The following is a 20,752-nucleotide window of genomic DNA, read 5'->3' as shown; positions in this document are numbered from 1 at the left end:
CTAGTGTCAGTGGGCACAACTCTACTGACTTCAATGGAGTTTCATCCATTTCCACCAGCCTAGAATTTTGGTCCAGAATGTTTTAGATAATGTCCCATAAAAAGAAGGGATGGAATGTTGGAACCAGAAGCTTCCAATGACTGCTGGAAGTGGCAGGTGGAACTGGATAGCGGGACATAAGAAATCTGAAAGAAATAGTCACAGCAGAACGACCTGCTTGAGGAAGAGGGAGGGGAGGACAGAGTAGGACAATGTATATGGATAAAGAACCATGCTGGGGGTGTGAAACTGAGCTAAATAAAGAGCAAAGGAAAAATCAGACACAACTAGAGAGAAAGTGGCAGAGAAAAACAGATGGTGAATTCAACCTATACCTATATATAAAGATAAGTGTCAGCTTCTGTTTATCTCTCCCCCTCCCCCCTGTTTATGCTGGAGGAAGGGTTTGAACTGCTGCCTAATCTGTCTATTGATTAAGTACTTATTTAAAATATATATTCCTTTCCACCCCCCAGTTAAATTCATTTGACAATAATTACTTCTGAGTGCCAATGGGGGTAATGCGGAGGTGTTTATATATTGGGACCTGCAGTCACTGCTAAAACTATCAGAATAGGGGACTCAGGGTTATCTATTCAGCTGGACTAATATTTAATTGGTGCAATATTAAGTTTCCCATAGAGTTAAATTAGGATCATAGTAACCTCTGGCTCTCTGAACTTGCAGGGACAGGCATGCTCTTTAAATACCATTGCAAATTGCATTTTCTGTTTTCAGCATGTATTTAAGATAACTCTTTTGTTTTATAGGTTAAAGTGGAAATAGTCTCACTGGCTGAGATACTATAGTTTCTTGGTTTGGAATTCAGTCTCAAAACCACAGACACCAAATCAGTGTATGTGGAATTTCCACATATTGCAAGAAATTAAGGCCTGTATATAGATCTTTGGAATTCTGTTTTCTACACAATTTGAGCTTTCAATTTAAAAAAATAAGTTTTAAGGCACTGAAGTTGCAAAGAAAGCTTCAAAGTGTGAAGTGATACTGGGTTACCCATAAAAACAAGGAGTCCGGTGGCACCTTAAAGACTAACAGATTTATTTGAGCACAAGCTTTTGTGGGTAAAAACCCCACTTCAGATGCTTCTTCAGTATCTTAGTACTCAGTAGGTAACTCAGTATCACTTCTTTAGGTGAAGTGATACTGGGTTATCTATAATCAGCATTAAACAGCAGCAGCAAGAGATGTGTTAATTGTTTCAATTCATCTCACTAGCATGTTAACCCAGGAGTCCATTGACTTCCACCGGAGCCCAGTTCGGCCAGAGCTGAGTGCTTTTGAAAAATCCCACCCTAAACTGCCGTAACTGAATTTTTGAGTTAATGTGCTATTGAAATGAACAGGGTCAATGAACACTTCATTTGCTGCTATTGTTAAAGGCTGTTTCCAAGTACTTCTGCATCACTCTGCACTCTGAAGGAATCAAAAAAAGTTAACAGTTCAGGGTGGGAGTTTCAAAAGTCCTCAGGTTTGGCCTAATTCTGCTCCACAGGACCGGAGTTACACAAAGCTGCGTCTTTGAACCTCCTACTCTTAAATATGTTTTCACTGCACAGTTAAACTGAGTGTTAGCCCAAATCCCCCTTACCACCATCCTACCACCACAGGAAGTCCTTTTAATTGAGTTTGTAGGTGCTTTAACCCTGGGCTACTTTACCTAACCAGGGCAGGTACAGGTTGGAGCCCAAGCTACACTTTCACTTGGGCTGGAATCTGCTCAATGTGAAGTAAGGATGCAGGCTAAATAACTTGAATGTTGATAGTCCCCTCAGGCCTTCCCACAATTCCCTCAAAGTCTCCTGAAGTTGACATAACTGGCTGGGAAAGAATCGTATAGCGTTTCACCACAAAGAACCATGGGATATATGCCCAGAGACTACATGCGCAAATGCAGAAACAGTGAGGATACAGAATAGTCTCACCTGGGTTAGCCTATCCCAGGTGCTGAGACCCATGTACCAGTCACCCTGCTTACCTGTGCAGTGAAGACATACCCTAAATGCCAACTCTTTTGTTGTCAATGCTAGTAGAGTCATGTCTGTTTTCCCAGAGCCTTTAGGACACACTTGCTTGCCTCTGATTCTTCCCTGGTGGTGACTTTCCTTGGCATGGGATGGGCTCTTTGGAGACCATCAGTGCTGCTCCTTGCTTGGCTATAGAGGTCATGTCAGAGACGTTAGTCGTGCCCTCCCAGCAAGGCCTCCTCATGCTGCCTCCATAGTGCTCCCAGCCTGTACTGGCCTTGGCAGTGAGAAAGGGAATAAAGCGCGGCATGAAAATTCAAAACACAAATCCCACAGTGTCATGTTGTCATCACCAAGACTGAATTCTTAAAATGTTTTGAGATACCAGTAACTATCCTTAACAATAGGTGAAAGTGTTGCTTATCGTGTTGTCAGCTAGAAAGGGATTCTGCTGTGGTAGTGTTGTTTGCCTTATATTGTGAGGTTTCTCCAAAATAATGGTCACTTGAGTAGCCTCATTAACATTTATGAATGGATCCCTTTCCCTTGACTTATGCCCTTTGGTTTTAAAATACAGAAACAGGGCAGGGGCCAATTAAAGCCAAAAATGAATGAGAAATCAAAGCAGAATTTTGGCCAAAATCTTGAATGGAACTTAGCAGCTTTGGGGAGAAATTCTGTGTAGGTTTTGCTAAAATTCTCTGATTTCTATTGTCCTTCCTTAAAACACCAGTTAAACTACAGTAGAACCTCAGAGTTACAACCACCTCAAAAAGAGAGGTTGTTCGTAACTCTGAACAAAACATTATGGTTATCCTTTCAAAAGATTAGGGCTGAACACTGACAGAATTGAAACTTTACTATGTAGAAGAAAAATGCTGCTTTTAACTATCTTAATTTAAATGAAACACAGGAATTTTCCTTATCTTGTCAAATCTTTGTTTTTAAAAAAACTTTCCCTTTATTTTTTTGGTAGTTTACTTTTAACACAGTACTGTACTGTATTTCCTTTTTTTGTCTCTGCTGCTGCCTAATTGTGTACTTCCAGGTCCAAATGAGGGGTGTGGTTGACCGGTCAGTTCCTAACTCTGGTGTTCGTAACTCTGAGATTCTATAGTATCTTTAAAATGGGATGTTGGGGAAAGAGTGGGGAAACAGGGCCATTCCTAAAGACCACCCATCTATCCCATCATTATTTTTATTTTGTTGCTCACAAAAAACCACTCTGAGTGTACCGTATGTAGTGGTTTCTGAGTCATACCACTCCAGCCTTAAAATAACAGATCTGTTTTCTCACCCAGCCAACCTGCGGTAGGCCACTAGTACCCAGTTTAACCATTTGGCAGATGCTCTGTAGGAAAATTCTCTTTCAGGTGATCCAAAAGGGAGGGACTTTTCCTGTCTGAGTCACAGAGCTGTGTTAAGATTGCTCAGCTGGAAGGTGCTGTCTACAGGTTTCATAAAATACAACATGCTCCACTAATAAAAGCTAAATCCCAGAATATTTTATACAGACCAAACTGCAGAAGCAGGTCTAGTTCTTGGATTCTTTGTATTTTTTGTTTTTGTTGCGGTTTATATGAATAATTTAGATGAAACTCAGAGTTTTTTCTTGTTTAGTTCTTTTCTCTATTATTTAATAGAATTTAATGCCATCAGAGTTGATTCCAGACCCCCAGTTCTGTTACTAAAAAGAAAAGGAGTACTTGTGGCACCTTAGAGACTAACCAATTTATTTGAGCAGAAGATTTCGGCATCTGATGAAGTGAGCTGTAGCTCACGAAAGCTCATGCTCAAATAAATTGGTTAGTCTCTAAGGTGCCACAAGTCCTCCTTTTCTTTTTGCGAATACGGACTACACCAGCTGCTACTCTGAGTTCTGTTACTGTTTACAGTGGGTAGTAACTAATTATTCTGCAAATACTCATTGAAATCACAATCAGGCCTTTACTGGTTTGGGGCAGAAATTACCAATAAATGGCTATTAAAGGCCAGTTGTTTCCATCGTGTCCCCTGAAATGCTTTTTCTGCTCTCTTCTCTCCCCTATCATATTCTTTTATTTCTGTCAGCTCCTACCTCTGGTTCCTATTTCCTCTTCTCTTCGTTTCTCTCATCTTCTTTTTTGAATCTGTCTCCTCCTTTGAATTCTTTCTTTCTGCATTTAGGATCCCCCGCCTTCTGCTTTTCTCTCCGGTCCAATCTCATTTTCAACTGTATGCTCCGTGTATAAAATGTATATCGTGTCAAAATAAAGAATGAGCTCCTCCCAGCTGTTAAACCCACCCGTTGCTGGATTTCACTCATCCCAGTGGCGGGTAAAGATCTCACTACAACTGAAAGCCCCGTTTCCTTTCGCACGGAACGTTGCCACTGCGAACTCTTGTCTTTCCAGGCCCCGCTTTTGCTCCGCTCCGCATCGATTCCCCCAGAACGCAGCAATCTCAGACTTTGTGCAGGGAGGGGAAGCGGACTCATTCAAGGCAAGTCTTCTGTGCAGAAAATGCCCCGAAAGCGCGGTTGGCAGGACGTGGGATTTGGAGTCATTTTTCCTGAGCACACAACGTGAGTATTATTTATTTGAAACCACGCTGGGTTTCCCCGTAGTTAACAGGGGAGCGGATTCCCCCGCCCCAGGCCCGCCAGCTCCGGTTTTTACGCTGCCTGGCACTGCCCTGACCCTGCGGCTGGAGTTTGACACATGCACCGAAGGCAGCCGGAGGCTTTAGACAGCCCCTGGACTTGCGGGCAGATGCCGGCCAAGCGGAGCGGGGCTGGGCGCACAGGAGCGCGGAGCAGAGCCCGTGGTCCCGCAGATGTGGCCGATGCAGAAGTGTGGGCGCTGGGGCAGCGGGCGCCGGCAGGCGGGAGGCCGGGCTGGCCCGGGCAGCAGCCCCAGCTCACGCTGTAAACTTTTCCCCAGCTGCCCAGCGCCCGGCTCCTCTTCCCCAGGCGGGTGTTCTTTTGAATGAATGACCCGGGCCGGCGCTGGCCAATCGGTGCCCGGCCGCGATACATATTCATGAGCTTGCCTGCCAATGGCGGGGCGAGGAGGTTGTTTTAAACGGCGGAGCCCGGCAGCCAATCAGGCCGCTCTCGGAGGCAGCCAACGCGAGGCTGAGCCCGAGCAGTGCTGAGCCCAGCGTCGTGCCCTGCGCTCCAGCTACTGCCCAGACTAGCGAACAATACAGGTACGTTCGGCTCCGCCGCCGCTCCGCCGGGCAACTTTTCGGGGGGCGGCTGCCCTCGCCCCTCCCCCCCGCGCCCGATCCCCCTTTTCTCTTCCTCCTCCGCTGCCTTTTCTCTCTCCCTTCCCTCTCCGCGGGCTTTCCCCACTCCCCTGCTTTATTAAAAAACTTTTCCCCCTTCCCCCGTCTCTCCGCTCCCACGGCAAGAAATGCTCCTGGGTGCAGCTCCAGCTGTGCAGGGGAAGTACCGGGGAGAGGGGCGCAGCACCCTCCCGCCGCCCCCAAATCCCTTCTTCTCTCCCGGATCCCCCCCCTCCCGCGGGGCGCCCGCACTCCGCGGAGTATCCCGCTCGGCGCGCGAAGTGTGGAGCGTTTCCCCCGGGTCGCGCTGCCCGGAGCGATGGGGCTGGTGCGGTGACTGCACCGGGGCGAACTCTGGGCTCGCCCGCTCGCCCGCCCCGGCAGGGATTTTTTTTCCCCTCCCCTCCTCTTTCTCCTAAAGTGACTGAGGTGGGAAATGCGCGGCGCGTCTCTGCCGCTGGCCCGGGTGGCTGGCGGCGATGGAAGTTGCCGGCCGTGCGCAGTGCTGTGCCCGCTGTCTGCTCTGCATTAATATGGCTGTCGCTGTAGCATCTGACAGGGATAAACCCTGCGCGCTGCGCCCGTGCGCCGCGGCGAAGCCGTTTTTTACTCGCGATCCCGCTAGCCCAGCTCCCCCGATTCATTCGCTTCCCTTCCCGCTCCTCTTCCCCTGCCCAGGGAGGTGGGTTTGGTGCCCCGGTGCCCTGGCTGAAGCCCCAAGCCGCCTCTTCCTCGCGCCGCTTTCCCTCTGCTGTGGGCATTAATATGGCTGGCGCTTGAGAGCTCCGGCTAAGGAAGAAAGACGTGTAAGCAGCACCGCGATCGGGAGGGGGGCTCTAGGCGGGGGAAATCTCCGCTCAGGAGCCCCGCAGAGCGCCCAGACCTTTCGCTTTCGCCCCGGTTCCTTTCCCCCTATCGCCCCTTGTGCTTGGCGGGGTGGCTGGGGGTCGGTTGGGGGCTTTTTGCACTTTTCCCCCTCGGCGCGGCTGAGCGCAGCCTGGGCTGTAATGGCTGCACGGGAGTCTTTGTTATACAGAGTATTGCGCTAGGCAGGGACATGGGAGGAGGGTGGGGGGGTGGCGCTTTAACTCCCTCTCCTGCCCTTGCCCCAGCCCCCACGGCCCCCAGCCCCCCCTGGCAGGACCGAGCGGAGGTTTTTCTAGGGAGAGGGGTCGTTGGGGGGGCGCTGGGGGCCCGGGAGCCCCCGCGGAGAGGCGTTAGTTGGGCAGAGGGGGGTGTGCGGCTTTGTTAGGCATAGCAGCCTCACTGCCTTAGAGAAGCCATTTTAGCGAATGGAGCCGGCTATGGGCGAGGAGAACAGCAACCACTTCTCTATATCCCTGCCTAGCACCAAGGCTATAGATACTCCTATGGCACGGGCGAGAGCCCCACACTCTGCCCCAGCCCTGCCAGGCTGTGCCCCCCGCCCGGGGCCACCCCCCAGGCCAGCACAGGGGCTCATTTCAGGGGCACTTTCTTTCATGAAGAAGCATTTCACAAAATGGAAGATGAATTATTGGTGTCTTGGTGACCTGTCTTTTTTTTTTTTTTTCCCCTCTCTCCCTCCTTCCACTGGAGTCTCAGGCAAAGGAGCGCGCTGCTGAGCTGGGCACATCCAGGCTGCACTGGCCCCATTCGCAGCAGCCGCAAATGCCCCTTGCCCTGGGCAATATGCAAAAAGGGGGTTCTCCCTCAATTTTTGCTCTGACCTTGGCAAAGGGGGGGTGGAAGATGGCGGGAAGTAAAGGAGGGGGAGTAAAAACAGAAAACACCCCTGCCTTTTAATCTGAAACTTTGCAAACAGATTTGCAGCCTCTTAATATGTGACCCAAACGGGAATTTCTCTCTCCTCTCCCCCCCACTTTTTTTTTTTTTAAAGTGTTTGGAGGGGATGAAAATGTCTGTCTGTAGCAACTTACAGAATGGGGGGGGTGGGAATGATTCTGGAAATTCACTTTTATTGCACATGTGGGATTAGGATACACAATTAAATATTAATATTAGTCCAATAAAAATTAAAATTTCAAACTTTTAAAAGGCTGCAAATGAAAAATATTACTGCAGGAGGCTGGGGAAATAATTTTTTTTATTATTATAGTTTTTTTTTTTTTTAAGAACACCACCCAAAAGTTAGTGTTGGTAACTTGTTAATCGCATCCTTGCACTGACCATGTCACTTGGTGGAGAAAAAGCAAATCTTTCTAGTCTTGCTGAGGTTGGCAGGTGATATTATGTTTAAAACTGGCCCTTATTTGCACACCTTTGTAACCAAAACTGTTGTATTTATACAAGGGGAAAATCAGTGGAACCTTTCCTGTTGAGTGACAGCTACTTACATGTGAACTGTAGCTCTCCTAAAGTAACTTTCTGACATACTACTTAAATCTGTGACCCAGCTCTTGAGGCAGCACCACATAGTTCTGTCCATATTCAACCTGAGTGGTTACTTAATACAACAGTTTATATTTGTGATTTATCTTTTTCTCCTCCTTAGAGTCAAGATGGCTAAAGGTGACCCGAAGAAGCCTAAGGGCAAGATGTCTGCTTATGCCTTCTTTGTGCAGACATGCCGTGAAGAACATAAGAAGAAGAACCCAGAGGTTCCAGTCAACTTTGCAGAGTTTTCCAAGAAGTGCTCAGAAAGGTGGAAGGTATTTTAATTCATTACTTTCTTGAAGTGACAGCTGTCTTTCTAGAATGTAACTTCTTGTGACACTTGTTTAAATCAGGGATTAACTTTCTTTTCAACCCACATCCCAGTCTTAATTTTTGTCTCCGATTTCTAGGGATCAGGAAAGTTCAGACTGCATTAGAAACTTAAGTTCTCTCTCCACCATACATACTTTCTTTCTTTTCCTGCACATCTCTACCAAGAGGCCACCTCCTGCTATTTTAATAGGCTAACTGTAGAAGGAGGAGGCTTTAGGCCAATTCAGTTATTGGCCTTTGCTGAGACTGCCGCTTGTGACAGTGAGCTTTGATGTGAACCCTTGTCTTCCAAGGTGAAGGACAAGTGAAGACACCATAAGCACGCACCTCCAACTTGAAAAGGGAAACTCACTAACTTGAGTGCTCATCTGCTGTGTATCTTCTTTCAGACCATGTCAGGCAAAGAGAAGTCCAAATTTGATGAAATGGCAAAAGCCGACAAGGTACGATATGACAGGGAAATGAAGGATTATGGACCAGCTAAGGGTGGCAAGAAGAAGAAGGATCCTAATGCCCCAAAACGGCCACCGTAAGTAACTTTCTCACAGTACTGTTACATATGAATAGCTCAACTCAAAGTTAGCTGTTGCAGTTGTAGCTTTCTCTAGATGAAAATTTAACACACAATCATTATGAGAATCGTGATAACATGGAATAGGTTTATTAGTAGCCATTTATAAGCTCTGACAGCTGAAATCCTCAACTTGCGGAGCACTGAAAGTGACTAAAATAACTGGACAGTTGCAAAACTCATGTCTTCTATCAACTAAATCTGAAGTAATAGAAAGGAAGTGACAAATTGGCACCTAAAACACTCTGCCGCAAATAATGCAAATGGAAAAATGTGCAAGATTTTAAATTATTATATAATGTCTCATTAGTTTTAAACAAATCTTCCCCTTACTCAGAAACACTAGCTGTTGATAGTCTCCAGTCCTGTGAATCATTTGGGTGGATTGATGGCTGAAAGAGCTGGAAGTCTTGCCTACTTCTAATCTTCAGTTTCAGATTCTGAGATGCTCATTTTAATATGAAACTTTTCTCCAAGGTCTGGCTTCTTCCTGTTCTGTTCAGAATTCCGTCCCAAGATCAAATCCACAAATCCTGGCATATCTATTGGGGATGTAGCAAAGAAACTTGGTGAAATGTGGAACAACCTCAGTGATGGTGAAAAGCAGCCTTACAATAATAAGGCAGCTAAACTGAAGGAGAAATATGAAAAGGTAAGGCTAGGTTGTAGCTTGAGTGTCTTAGTAACATTAGAGCTGATGTGGGCATAAACAATTTGTTTTAATGAAGAGATCCATATTACACAGGGGGCATGTTTATAAGGCTTCTGTAACATCTAGAGACTGGTTAGCAATGAGATGTATGCTGGATACATGTATAGTACACTTAAACTTCCATATAATGACTGAACTTACCCTTTGGGAAACTTCAGGCAAGTCTCTTGCTCCCTGGGATACACAGATAGCAGTCCCCGTTGCCTCCCCTTCTGAAGTGTAGTTTTGGCTTTGCTGAAGAAATCACTTTTTTTTTTTTTGTAATAGCACTATAAAATTACATGAACATCTGTAACATGTGAATGTCTTTTAAAAGAAATTCTAAATTATGAACCCAGGATGCAAACCTAATGCTTAGACTGCTCAGGTACACTTCGGTATCCACAAGCCCATAGACTGTCGCTCCAGCAGCCTTTCCCTTGGGGAGAAGGCTGCTGAAAGCTAGTATCTCTACATTTCTACTATTGCATAGATCACTTGTACATTTATTGCTTAGAGCAAATTAAGACATCCTCTTGACGTTGCAGGATGTTGCAGACTACAAGTCTAAAGGAAAGTTTGATGGTGCAAAGGGTGCAGCAGCCAAAGCTGCTCGGAAAAAGGTAGAGGAAGAAGACGAAGAGGATGAGGATGATGAAGAAGAGGATGAAGAAGATGAGGATGATGAATAAAACTGTACACTATTTGTCTGATGTGAATACCATAGAGTAGGGGAAACACCATAAATGAAGCACCTCTTATTTGAGATGGTGCTGTTGCCCTCATTAGGCTTAATTACAAAATTTGGATTCTGATCACCTTGTAGTTTCTAAAAGTGCTCTAGAAATTGTAACTGGTTTACATGAAGTGGCCATGGGTGTAGTGAGCACCCTGAAACTGTATCAAAGTTGTACATATTTCCAAACATTTTTAAAATGAAAAGGCGCTCTAGTGTTCTCCTCACTCTGTGCACTTTGCTGTTGGTGTAACAAAGCATTTAAAAATGTTTCAAGCATTTTTTTAATTTGTAAGGTGGTGTTACTATATGGTTATTGGCTAGCAAATCCTGGGTTATAAACTGTACATATCTATAGTTTGTAAAAACTAGACAAATTCTTGTGGTACATGCTTAGAGTTGTGATGCCTTGAGGGAAGGGTGATTACTTTGGAAGGCTGTACCTTCCATAGGGTGCCATGGCCCAAAGCATGCACTGTGAGGGTAGATCTATTTACACTACAGTGGGCGTCCATTTAGCTTAAAGTTGTCTTTCTGTATATAGTGAAATTAGCATTCTGCTGCCATTCTTAGTTGTGGAAGGGGGTTCAGCTGGCATGAGAAGTGTATGGGTTTTTTTAGTTAAGTGCGGTAGTTTTTTAAACTGAAACTGTAGACCTCTCTTCATTGTCAATGGAGTGAAGAGCAAGTGCAGCAACTGAAGTTCAAAAACACTCTGTACTTAAACAAATTTGCATCGTTATGTTGGTTTTTTTGTATGTTTAGAATGCTGAAATGTTTTTTGAAGCAAAATAAACAGTATTACGTTTTTAAAACTGTTCTTGACAACATTCTAAATTTCTGGTTGAAGAGTACCTTAACAGCAAAAAGTTCATTTTGAAGTTTGTGGCATCCCTCAGGGTGGGTAACTTAGGAAACATTCTGTCTCAAGGATAAAAATGGTGGCTAGCTAAAACTGGCTGAATTGAAAGAGATGGCTACTCAAGCTAATATGCAATCTTACCTGTTTATGGCTGAGTGGCGTAAGATGCTATGCAAGTTTGAATTTTATTACTTGAACATGGGAGCCTAAATGAACATTCATGACTAATTGTGTGTGTGTGTGTGTATATAGCGGCATTCAGAGATGCAGAAAGGTAGGTGGCTAGGAATGAGGCTGATTCCATTGAACAATTATAAAAGCATACGTTAAATTGGATTTTTTTTTTTCCAGTTGTGTTGGGTACATTTATAGCCCAAATGCATTGCTGTACATATTAAAATGTGCCTTTTTTGTCCTGTGTTAAACTGTTTCAAACTTGTGGTTTTTTCTAGCATTCTGCTTATTGGCAGAAGAAATACTAGACACTCGCCTAACTTCTCTGCTGACCTAGAAGTGGTGGCACAGGCATCCAATACACTTGCCTTTCTTTAACTACATATGGGAATTGGATCCGGGGAGGTGGGTTGAGGTTCTGTAATTACCCCTCTGTGAATACCTAGACCCATTGTGTCCATTGACACACAACTCTCTGAATCATTCCACACTGGGGATATTTTAATATCCTTCATAAAAGAGAAAAGTAACTACTTAATTGAGCTAGTGGTACTATTCTGAGCACCAAAAATGTATAATTTTTTGAAAGAATAAAACTAGCATCCCCTCACTACCTGCTCTCTGTATTCCTTCTTTGCTCTGTCCAAGAGGAGAGCAGAGTGTACCTCAACTATAGAGGTGGAATTTTTGCATTAATTGTGGTGAAACTTCTAAATCACCATAGGTGGCAAGTTTACAAGAGTACAATGAGTTATGGTAAACTACCTAGCTATGGGCTGTTTGCATTGTGTGTGCAAACTAAATTACAGATCTACAGTTGTTGACAGTTTATAATGCTTGTGATGTGACTAAAATATCACTCAGGACAACTGATAAAATGCTGTGTTAATTGAAATAGTTCTATAAAGCATTTCCTAGACACTGCAAGTGGTTGTATCTCAAACATTTACCACTTTTAAATAATCCCAATTACAATTGGATCACTCATCTCTTGTAGTGATGAATTGTGACTAAGACCTGGTCTATGCTAAACAGGTTGAAACAACAACATTGCTTGGGAGTGTGGATTTCCCCCCACATACACTGTTGAGCAATGTAGCTAGTTCAACCTGACCCCTACTGTAGACAGTGCTAGGCTGATGGAGGAATTCTGTTGAGGTAGCTACAAGCTCTTGCCAAGGGGGAATTCCCTACCCATGACAGGAGAAGCCTCCTAGTGGCAGAGGGAACATCTATGCTGAAGCACTGCACCTGTGCCACTAGCATTTTCAGTGTAGACAAATACTTAGTGCTTGCATTTAATGCAGAGGAAGAAGTGTTAAAGTGGTTTCTCTTTCATGGAAGCAAGTTAGAACTAAAAGTTCCAATAGGTGTGCATCACCAAAAAAGTAGGTACACTTCCCCTACCCCCTCTCCTATTCCAAGATCCTTCTGCAGGAAGGAAATTATAGTTCCTGGAAATGCATGACTGACAATACACGCACACTGGGCTGGTGGGTACCCTTCAGGAGCTGGAATACTACCTTCGCTGTTCAATTGGTATAACTAAGTGCAGCAATGTATCTGTAACTCCATGTGGAAGTTGGTGCCTATTCAATGTAAATCAAACAGCTCAAAGTCATCTGAGCAAACACAATAGTTGACTGCTGATACTACCAAGAAGTGCACAGTTAACACCTGGTTTCAGCTACACTCAGTCTTCTGAGTTGCCACAGTTGGTTACAATCTTGCAGTATGCATTACTAGCTATTCCAAACCATAATACCATCCTGAAAAGTCCTAGGATATATCATGCTTTGGGATGATACAAAACTGAATTGCTTTTGTAAGGGTCTTGCAATAGATAGACTTCCATGCTTCAGGTGTGTTTTGACAGTAGTAGTAATGATACGTCTCACGGTTTGTTTCTGTACTGATAAATAGCGTGGGGGGAATGAACATAACATTTTTCCCCGTGGCTTTTGTTACATTTAGGTGCTATCACCTTGAATTTTTTGAAAGTGCATCACTTCAGGAAGCTCTAATGGCTGTTAAAGCACACCTTTAAATAGTATGTTCTAAACTTTCTGAAATGCTTGGGTTTTTTTAAAAAAAAGTAAAACAGGTGCTTTTGCTTTTCCGGTTACTAGGGTGGCTTTTCATTCAAACTTGAAGCTGTTTAAATTGACTTGAAAACCAGACTGAACACGGTCAGGGGAGAGAGATGGGACATTTTCCATTAACTTCTCTGTTACAGTACTTGAGTGTTAGAAGTAGATAATAGTAACTGTAAAATAGACAGAAAATTGTGTCTTTCAAGTTGTTGTCCCTCTAATCTGCCCTGGGGTTAGAGCCTTAAATCAAGGTCAAATGTACCAGCAGGGGGGGATAACTTTCTAAATCAAATGGAATTAAATTCTGACCTCCAGTTCCATCCATGCCACCTCACTGTAGAGGGACAGACTTAGGAGCACAATGTTTAACAAGAGAGGGGAATAGTTTATCTAGTAGTACACAGTGGAAGATGGTTGCCAGACATACCAGGTCCCTTCATCAGAGGACCTGCAATCTAAAGGCACAGATGGAGATATGTTACAGACAAGTGTGTTCAGAGTGGGGTGTGACCACTGAAATTTGAATGCTTTGGGCAAAAAGTACAGAGGAGTTGCTTGACAGGGAGGACTGTGCATGTTAGTGTCCTGTGCTGCTATTTAATGGTGGTCTAAGAACATTTGCTTTTTGTATTTGGATTTTAGGACAGCTGTCTTTAGGGCCTGAATCTACCTTTTTAGCAAAATGTACATCCTCCTTCAAAAACTACACATTAATGGCAAGGTTGTACTATGAACTAACCAAACAAGCTCCACTGATGTGGAAGAATCATGCAAATATAGCCCTGGTTTTCAAAATACTGAGCACCCACTACCCCATTTAATTATACTGGGAATGGCCTGTACACAGCACCTCTGAAAATCAGACCCAGATCTGTATTAGAAGGGCCCAATGAGGCATGTTAAGCTGATGTCCCAATGTACTTGAATACAGAAAGGTTTACTTAATTTTTTTGATGGAAAACCTAATGACTATTTTTGTATGACCTGAGAATTAAAAAAAAAAAAATTAAAAAAACAGTAGTGTGTTATAGCCTATTGATTAGCCCATGTGATTCTTTGAAGTGCCAGTCTCCACAAAAAGCTGTATTGGGGGGGGGGGGGGGAAGGTCTTGCTGTTGTATTTGTATGAATGCATCTATGGGGCTGCTACTTTCATTAATTACCTAAAATACAGTGACTTAACAATTGTAGCCCAAATACATATTGAATCAATTAAGAGCAAACAATGTAGACCCTAATGCAGCTCCATGGTAAAGTGGGACCCTGGGAATCTGATTGCAGATGTCAGCATATTTAAAATGTGTTTTCTGTAACTGCTACATTTGAACAGTTAATTTCTTGGTAGTATTTAAAACAAAATCTAAAATTATAAATGGGCACCAGTTCGGATTAAGCACTTCCTGGGGCAAGTTCCGTCTCTTATCACAGGAGGATTTTTTGGCTATAGGAACACCCTTGGGATTCTGGGGCATGGTAGGTCAGCCTTTCTTGTCTATTGACGCAGGATCATGGTGAAGCTCGGCTGCTGGTGTTCCACTTCTGTCAAGCCCCCTTTTAATTACCTTCTGATCCTTTAATTAATCAAAGGGTATGTCTGCACCGGAGCTGGAAGGTGGAAATTCCAACTTGTGGAGACATCCCACAGTAGTTCTGATTGAGCTAGCATGCTAAACATAGAAGTATGTCCTTAGGAGCAGGAGGCGCGAGGCGCTCGAGTGCATACCTGGATGGGATCCAGTGTAGACATAGTGACAGACACCAAACCCACCTCCCGGAGGAAGTACTTGAACGGACACTAGTAATTAGCAAGTCACTTGTTTGTCTTTTTATTAGAGCAGCACATCAAACTGTAAATTGCAACTGAACTGTAAAATCTGTTCCAGGGACCTGGTTCCAATACAGTTATTCCTTGAACATACTCCAACATGCAGTGCAAAGGGGACCAAGTCATGAACATCCTCACCTGAAGTTTTTAGGACCTATGAAGTACCCTTGCCCCTGTTTTCCAGAGTTAGTTTGTAATTTGGCATTCTGCATGCTAATGTGTGAGGATTTAGCAGAATGTTCAAAGTGCTTTGCAAACATCTATTCCTCGTAATGTATGTAATACACTGGTGCTAGCCTCAGAGCAGGCTTCCTGGTCCTACTAATTCTGACACTGTTGTCCTTCTATAAGAACTTTTTTCCAGCATGCCTTTCAGTGGCTGGCCTTTTACGTTTGACAGAGCTAAGTAGCTACTCTATAGGGGCCATTTTGCAACTACCTGGTGCTTGCTGCATCTCCTAGTCTTCCAGCTAGTAAGTATTCTTCCCTCCGGTTTTCCCTCTCTTATCCCTGAGGAGAATGGCATATCCTGACCAGCCCTACAAGGTAGCTGAGTAAGGCTTATTCTCTTTATTAGATGGGCTGCTGAGGCAGAGAGGATAAGTGACTTGACCAAGGCCACAGAGTGCATTGGTTGGGGCAGGATAAGAACTCAGGAGATGGAGAATCCCAGTCCTACAGCAAAAAGTTTAGCTCCTTAGAGGCTACGGCACAGTACATGGGAGCAATTAAAGCAAATCCCCGTCCCGTCTGCACTGCAAGGTGGAACTGTTTTAACCACATTGTGGGGACTGCCCTTTTGTAATTGTGTCCCCTGACCTGGGTGATTTCATGTGATTGACCAAATCGAACACTAATAGCCAGGACAATAGTAATTAAGCCTTGTGATGGGACTGGGAAATTTTAACACAGGCACTGACATTTGAGATATTAAACAGTGTGCAGTTGCATTGCTTTGAACTAGCACCTCATTCTTTGTTGTGTATAAAGGTTTTCTGACCATATTTTAGGCTCAGTATTCACTTCTGAATTCTGGTGTGAATCTTCTATGGATTTGGAAGCACTGTCATGATAGTGCTGTATGCCTACACAAACCTGCATTGACTGAAGAATTTTTTAGATCCTGTATAACGAGGTACATGATGTAGAAAATTCAGGGTTCCCCCCCACCCTCCAACAAAACACTCTCAAACAGTTCACGGGGGGAGCCCAAATATATTGTTGGTGTAAGCTGAAATTAGATCATAGTAAGCCCACTTCTATTTTTGATCAAATTTGGTTTGGCTTTCAGGTTTTAAGAGTGTGTTATTTATAAATACTTTTGACTTTTTACTTGCAAAATGTAATATTTACTTCCTGTTAATTTAGAAAATTAACAAAAATGAAAGGCTGAAATGTTATAAAGTACTTTGGGATCATTTGTGATGAAAGGCAATTGACAAAAGGAAAGATATTTGATTGCTTTTGCCTGCCTACCATACATTTCTTGAGGATGATTCATGAAAGACTGAGTGCCTTGCAAAAGAGAGAGAAAAATTATTTGCATCCTTTTTTGATTTGTGACCTATAAAGGAAGCCAGAAAGGTTTAAAGGAGAAGGGTACATAGGGTGCATTTTATTTCCTTTTTAGCTTAGGAATAGAGTTCTGTCTTCCTGCTTGTTTTGTTACAGGTGTTGGTGACTGGTAGAAGCTCTCTCAGCTTTTGGTCAAAGTGTGTTTAAATCTTCCACAAAGAGCTTTTTCTTTCAAAGGCTTGTCAGGAATTTGTGTAAAATATATATTAAACCCCTACAAAACAGCATTAAGCAGTTAAACTAAATATCCCTTGTTCCTCACTGTTACTTAGGTGTTTTGCTCCATTGCAACACCACAATCTAGAAAACTCCCTGGTAGTCCATAGTCTTCCAGCAAAAGAAGATAGACCAGACCTAATATTTCTAATCTAAAAAACCTTAGAGGTGATCTGCATAAATGCTTGGCTCGACCTTGCTTCTTTAGAATTTGTGAAGGTCTGATTTTTTTTAAATGTATACATTTAATTTTGTATTTAAACAAAAAGTTGTGGGCGGGTTTTTTTTGGGTTTTTTTACTGAAAAAAAATGCAGCCTTCTCTACCCTGCACGAATTTATGGTGACTAGAGAACCGATGCAACTACACCAATATAAGAATTAAGAGACAGAACAGGGTATCTCAGAGAAAGAGATTTTGATTTATTCCTGGCAGAGTAGAGAATAAAACCCAGATCTGCAGTTTCCCAATCAAGTGGTCAATGCCCTGTTAAAAGCTCTGGGTTTTGTTAACACCTCTCCAACTACGCTCCCTAATGAATACACACCACTTTCGATTTAAGTGTGAGTGCTCACCTGAGATCACCATGAAGTTCTCCAGCAAAGCCAGGGAAGATCAAACTTGACATTCCTAATATATTGAAGGTGGTAAAACAAGCAGGTTAAAAAAACCCCAAACCCTTAAACAACCACCGTTCAGTCTTCTATATGCCCTAAAGAAACAAACAAGGGCATAAACCAACTCCCCCCACTTTGTAGGTCACTTTTAAATCCAGTTACCCAAACTTTCTCTTCCTTTCCTCCTCTCTATCTCCCACTCCATTCTTTTTCTCTCCAATCTTTAGTTCTTTGCAAGACCTTGTTAAGGGGCACTAATGATACTCTCCAAAACTACCAGGGAACAGGTGGGGGGGAGGGGGAAGGAGGTGGAGCATGGAGATGAGATACAATTAGTACTGCTGCCAGTTTTGCATTGCATGGCACTGTGCTGGCTGTAGGTGAGCAAAGCTTATCAGAAACCACTAACTTGCACTCTTCCAAATTTTGGGGAAAGTCTGTAACTTTTTGTAGCAGCTTTCTCTTGGTTAGAAGCATTGGGCAGATCCTCAGCTGGTGTAAATTGCTGGGCTATGACAAATCGACACCAGCTGAGAATCTGCCCCGGTGTAAGAAGTCCTAACAAAGAGGAAATTATTTTTTATTATGGGTTTAGAGTAGTAATTTTCAACCTGTGATCTGTAGACCCCTGTGGGTCCGCATACTATGTCTAAGATTTCCAAAGGGGTCCACACCTCCATTTGAAACTTTTTAGGGCTCTGCAAGTGAACAAAGGTTGGAAACCATTGGTTTAGAAGATATGGAAGAAAAGCTTATTACGTGAATCATTGTGATAGCAGCTGTGTGTGAACTAGCCTTTTTTCTCTAAAAATTCCCACTGTTGTTTCCTCTGGTAGTAGCAATGGTGGGAGCGTTAGTGTAGACAGTCACAAGTGCTTACAAGCATTTTAAACGCCATGTTGTCTCGCTTAACGGGGCTTGGAACAGGGTCATGGATCGGGGCCAATTGCTTAAAATGCTGGCAGTTGCTAGCCTCTTGTATATGCTAGTCTAGATCATGTGGACTTGAACTGTTGGTAGCAAAGATGAGAAATTCTAGGAAAAAACATCCTAGTGTAGGCAGAGATCTGCTTTATCCACAAAATCCCAAATTCAGTGCTTACAGCATAAGGGCCCTATCATACAAGATCTCTTTGTGGTCCTGTTTAGACTGGAAAAAAGCATTGTTAGAAAATGCCTTAAGCAGCACCTTGTAAATAGAACCTAGCAACTAGACAAGAAAACGTGGTGCTGAAAAATGTCTGAGTTGTGATTCATAGTCAGGTACCTTCTCGAGATAACCACGGCCAACGAATGTGTTTTTTACAGTGATTGTCCTTGCCCACACTAAGGGCAGAACTTTCACATCATGCTAATTCAAACGGGTTAATTAATGTTTTTGTAACAGGCTTCCTTCCCTGCCCTCCCTACAGACAAGGCTTTAGTTGAGCTTGCAGTAGTGTCGATGAGAATTTGGAGAGGGGCAAGCATTTGGCAGAACGGGGCTCTTAAAAATACAAATCATGAAAATACGCCTCATGAAATCTTAACATTTTGCTTTTAATTAGTAAGCAAATCAACTGGTGATAGGTAATTTGTGTTTTTTTGTGTGTGTGACACAAACATGCACAGGCTCTCTTTCTCTCATGGCTGAGAGACACATTCAGGAAGAAGCAAAGAACCCTGATGGCAGGAATCAAGTGTTTCTAAATATGGACATCCCTTTTTGGACTATAAAGTCTCTTTTGTACCATGCATGTTTCCCGTTAATCATTTCCTTTTGTTCCTTGCAAACTTTGGTCCTCAGATGTTAGAAAAGAAATTGTATATGATCTGTTCATGAACTTTTTCTTTACATTACGTGACCAGATCTCCACGTCAAATGTATGTATGCTAAGTTTATTTTTAATGCTGTCAGAAAATTTAACGCTTTGGTTCCTTAAGGCACTGGTTACTGTTTTTACAGCAGTATTTGGCCTGAGATCATTTTGAAATATTGAGGATTTTACAGGCCACTGAGCGTTGTGTAAGTGAGCCCTATTCATTGCTTTTGTGTTAAGCTAATTGGCTTGATAAAGAAGGCTCTGAGCCCAATAGAGCGCTGCTCCTTCAAGGTGAAATGTGAGATGGAAGGGTGAAAATTTTCAGATGTTTGCTAGCAGTTATGCTAGCTGGATAATCTGAATGCATCAGAAATCAGCTAGAGCTCAGACTAAGTAGAGGATTAAGAGTCTGAGATGGGAGAGCTGGGTGGACATCTGGAAGCCTGCTGTTTAGCTAGCTTGTCTGCTGGGTTTTGTTGTCGTTGTTGTATTCATTATATGGGTTATGCTCACCAAAAAATTACAGTACAACGGGATGGGAATTGCTTTCTAAGGATGTCTTATGTAATGATATTTTTATTTATGAAGCGCCCCTCCCTCACCCCCACAGCCAAAGCTCTGTGTATTGTAATGAAAACCCAATTAAAATACAATCAAAACATTAAAAGACCACCCTCTAAAAGCTTAAGAAATAAACCCAGGTTTTATGACACTGGTTTTCACAGAGCACTGCTAACTGCAATCCTTGATTTGAGGCTCCCTAGCACAATGTTACACACATTCATGCTAGGCATTATGCAAATAGGAATTGTCACTTTTTGTAATTTTAAGCATGCAATCAATTCATGGTCCCTCACCTATGCTGCTTTTCTGTTGAGAGGGACCCCAGACAGTTAAGCATATACCTCCCTCCGGCATCTCACCTTCATTTGCTGTTTAAAAAGCTGGCCCCCGGGAGCACAATTTAGAAAAATTATTAATGCACTCTATCTTCTTGGTCCACCAACATATCATATTTAGGCCTCCAGTTCTTTCTAATTTAGGCCTGGAGACAGCATAAGGACCTTATAGAGCTGTGCTTGCATATTTGCCACCGAGAGATGGATTTTGGATTGCTGAATAGACTCTGGAGATTTGAGGACCAAATTCAGACCTGATGTAAGTGAACACAGGCCTTAAGTGGAACTGCACTTGCTTACGCCAGGTATGAATATGGTCCTCCGAGCCCATCTGTGAAATGATGATCCACCAAGATCCACTACTATGGGGATATACAATCTGAAGGCCATTCCTGAGTTATGTTCTCCTGGGTGATGGCATGATGTGTTAATGGCCAAGCTGCAGGAGTAGATTCTTGTCCAGTTTCTTCACCTTGTATCTGCTCATTAGCCTGTCATTTATCATGGAGACAGAAGCTGAAATGTTGTCAGTTTCTGTTTTCTATCAATGTTTCTCTGTAACATGTTCAAATGTGTGGCTGTAACGGGGAGGAGGGCTGTAGAGGGAAGATAAGTATCTGTGTGCTGTAAAATACATGTTTGTTAGGAATGGCAGCCTTGCTCAGCAACTTGTGAGTTAACTAGAGAAGCAA

The 20,752-nt window shown here is 43.3% G+C and overlaps 1 protein-coding gene across 2 annotated transcripts; it reads left to right on the top strand.

Moving 5' to 3' along the window:
* Positions 1–4,566: 4,566 nt before the first annotated feature.
* HMGB3 (high mobility group box 3) lies at positions 4,567–11,285 on the top strand. Of its 2 annotated transcripts, none has more exons than XM_077826936.1 (5): positions 4,567–4,587; positions 7,786–7,942; positions 8,390–8,529; positions 9,049–9,223; positions 9,811–11,285. In XM_077826936.1, exons 2-5 carry the CDS (start codon positions 7,793–7,795, stop codon positions 9,952–9,954), a joined length of 609 nt encoding a protein of 202 aa, XP_077683062.1. In that variant the 5' UTR covers positions 4,567–4,587; positions 7,786–7,792; the 3' UTR covers positions 9,955–11,285. The 2 variants fall into 2 exon arrangements, with proteins under 2 accessions (XP_077683062.1, XP_077683063.1); XM_077826937.1 differs by lacking the exon at positions 4,567–4,587 and adding an exon at positions 5,126–5,213.
* The last annotated feature ends 9,467 nt before the right edge of the window (positions 11,286–20,752 follow it).

The sequence above is a fragment of the Eretmochelys imbricata genome, chromosome 9 (genome assembly GCF_965152235.1).
Source record: "Eretmochelys imbricata isolate rEreImb1 chromosome 9, rEreImb1.hap1, whole genome shotgun sequence".
Classification (NCBI taxonomy): domain Eukaryota; kingdom Metazoa; phylum Chordata; order Testudines; family Cheloniidae; genus Eretmochelys; species Eretmochelys imbricata.
This window is presented reverse-complemented; position numbering and strand designations above follow the sequence as displayed.

Excerpts from the sequence above, each read along its gene's own strand:
- HMGB3 (XM_077826936.1), top strand. The coding sequence starts at position 7,793 with ATGGCTAAAGGTGACCCGAAGAAGCCTAAGGGCAAGATGTCTGCTTAT. Across the intron at positions 7,943-8,389 it reads AGTGCTCAGAAAGGTGGAAG|ACCATGTCAGGCAAAGAGAA; the intron begins GTATTTTAATTC and ends ATCTTCTTTCAG. Across the intron at positions 9,224-9,810 it reads TGAAGGAGAAATATGAAAAG|GATGTTGCAGACTACAAGTC; the intron begins GTAAGGCTAGGT and ends TTGACGTTGCAG.